Here is a 1,006-nt window from a genome sequence, read left to right on the forward strand (position 1 = left end):
AGCAACCTGTTAAAATACACCAGAATGCAGGAAATGACATCTACTTTCTCCAAACCCCCCCCCCCCCCCCCACAACTCTTTGCGTTCCAGCATCGTTTGGTTTACAAATTAAGCACTGTGTATAAGTCTGGAAAATGTTGGGTAGCGATTAGCCTAGCCTGGACTAAGACTTTTGCCTCTTTTCACTCTGCTCTGTGACTGAACTGCTGAAAACTATTTGACAAAACACCATTTCCGAAATGACCGGACGAACCCGTTTATGGTGAATAATTTCAGTGTGTAAAAATGAGCTTTGGCACTTTATTTTGTAAAACGGTTGAATTAGTTCTGGTCAGCTGCACTAAAACTCTCCACAGTGGGCGAATCAGGGCCGCGTGTGGAAAACGCCGACGGATGAATCTGATTTTAAAGTTGGAGACCTTAAACATCTGCTGCGCTCTACACAGCTGTTCAGCACTTTAAAAAACTTTTTTTTTTTTTTTTGGTTGTAAAAGAGACAAAAAGCGTATCAGAATTTGAGTCAGCTCAATGAAATCAGCCTCTCCTGTGCAAGGTCGGGTCCAGTCGGTCGGTCCGGGTCGGGCCGAGCTACTCCGGCTGCTCGTTCAGCTCCATGTCGGACACCAGGATGTTCTTCTCGGCCTCCTCGGCGAGGCTCGAGTTGGTGCGGCTGTACCGAGCGCCCTCGAAGGAGCCCTGCGACCCTATGGCCCGCCGGCGGTACAGGTAGATCACGGTCACAATCAGCAGGACCAGTACCAAGGCCGTCACCATGACAACGATCAGAGTGGGCAGGTGGTCAGGATCCACTGGGGGAGAGGAAAGAAGGTTAGCGTCCAGCGCCATCTTTAAAGGAAACGAGAAAAAGGCCAAGCATTCCCTGAAGGGGAATTCTTGTAAGTTATGAGTTATCATAACACACACACACACACACACACACAAGCACACACACACACACGCACACACACACACACACACACACACACACACACACACACACACACAC

The 1,006-nt window shown here is 49.0% G+C and overlaps 1 protein-coding gene across 1 annotated transcript in view; it reads right to left on the reverse strand.

The window, feature by feature from the left end:
• Positions 1 to 549: 549 nt before the first annotated feature.
• The window catches only part of mrc2 (mannose receptor, C type 2), a 13,021-nt gene continuing 12,564 nt past the window's right edge, over positions 550 to 1,006 (reverse strand). The window contains exon 19 of the mRNA XM_037688613.1: positions 550 to 809. Coding sequence (XP_037544541.1) covers positions 589 to 809 — 221 coding nt within the window. The 3' untranslated portion in view covers positions 550 to 588. The remainder of the gene's footprint in view (positions 810 to 1,006) is intronic.

Source organism: Nematolebias whitei, chromosome 15 (genome assembly GCF_014905685.2).
Source record: "Nematolebias whitei isolate Nwh7 chromosome 15, NemWhi1, whole genome shotgun sequence".
NCBI classification, from domain to species: Eukaryota; Metazoa; Chordata; class Actinopteri; order Cyprinodontiformes; family Rivulidae; genus Nematolebias; species Nematolebias whitei.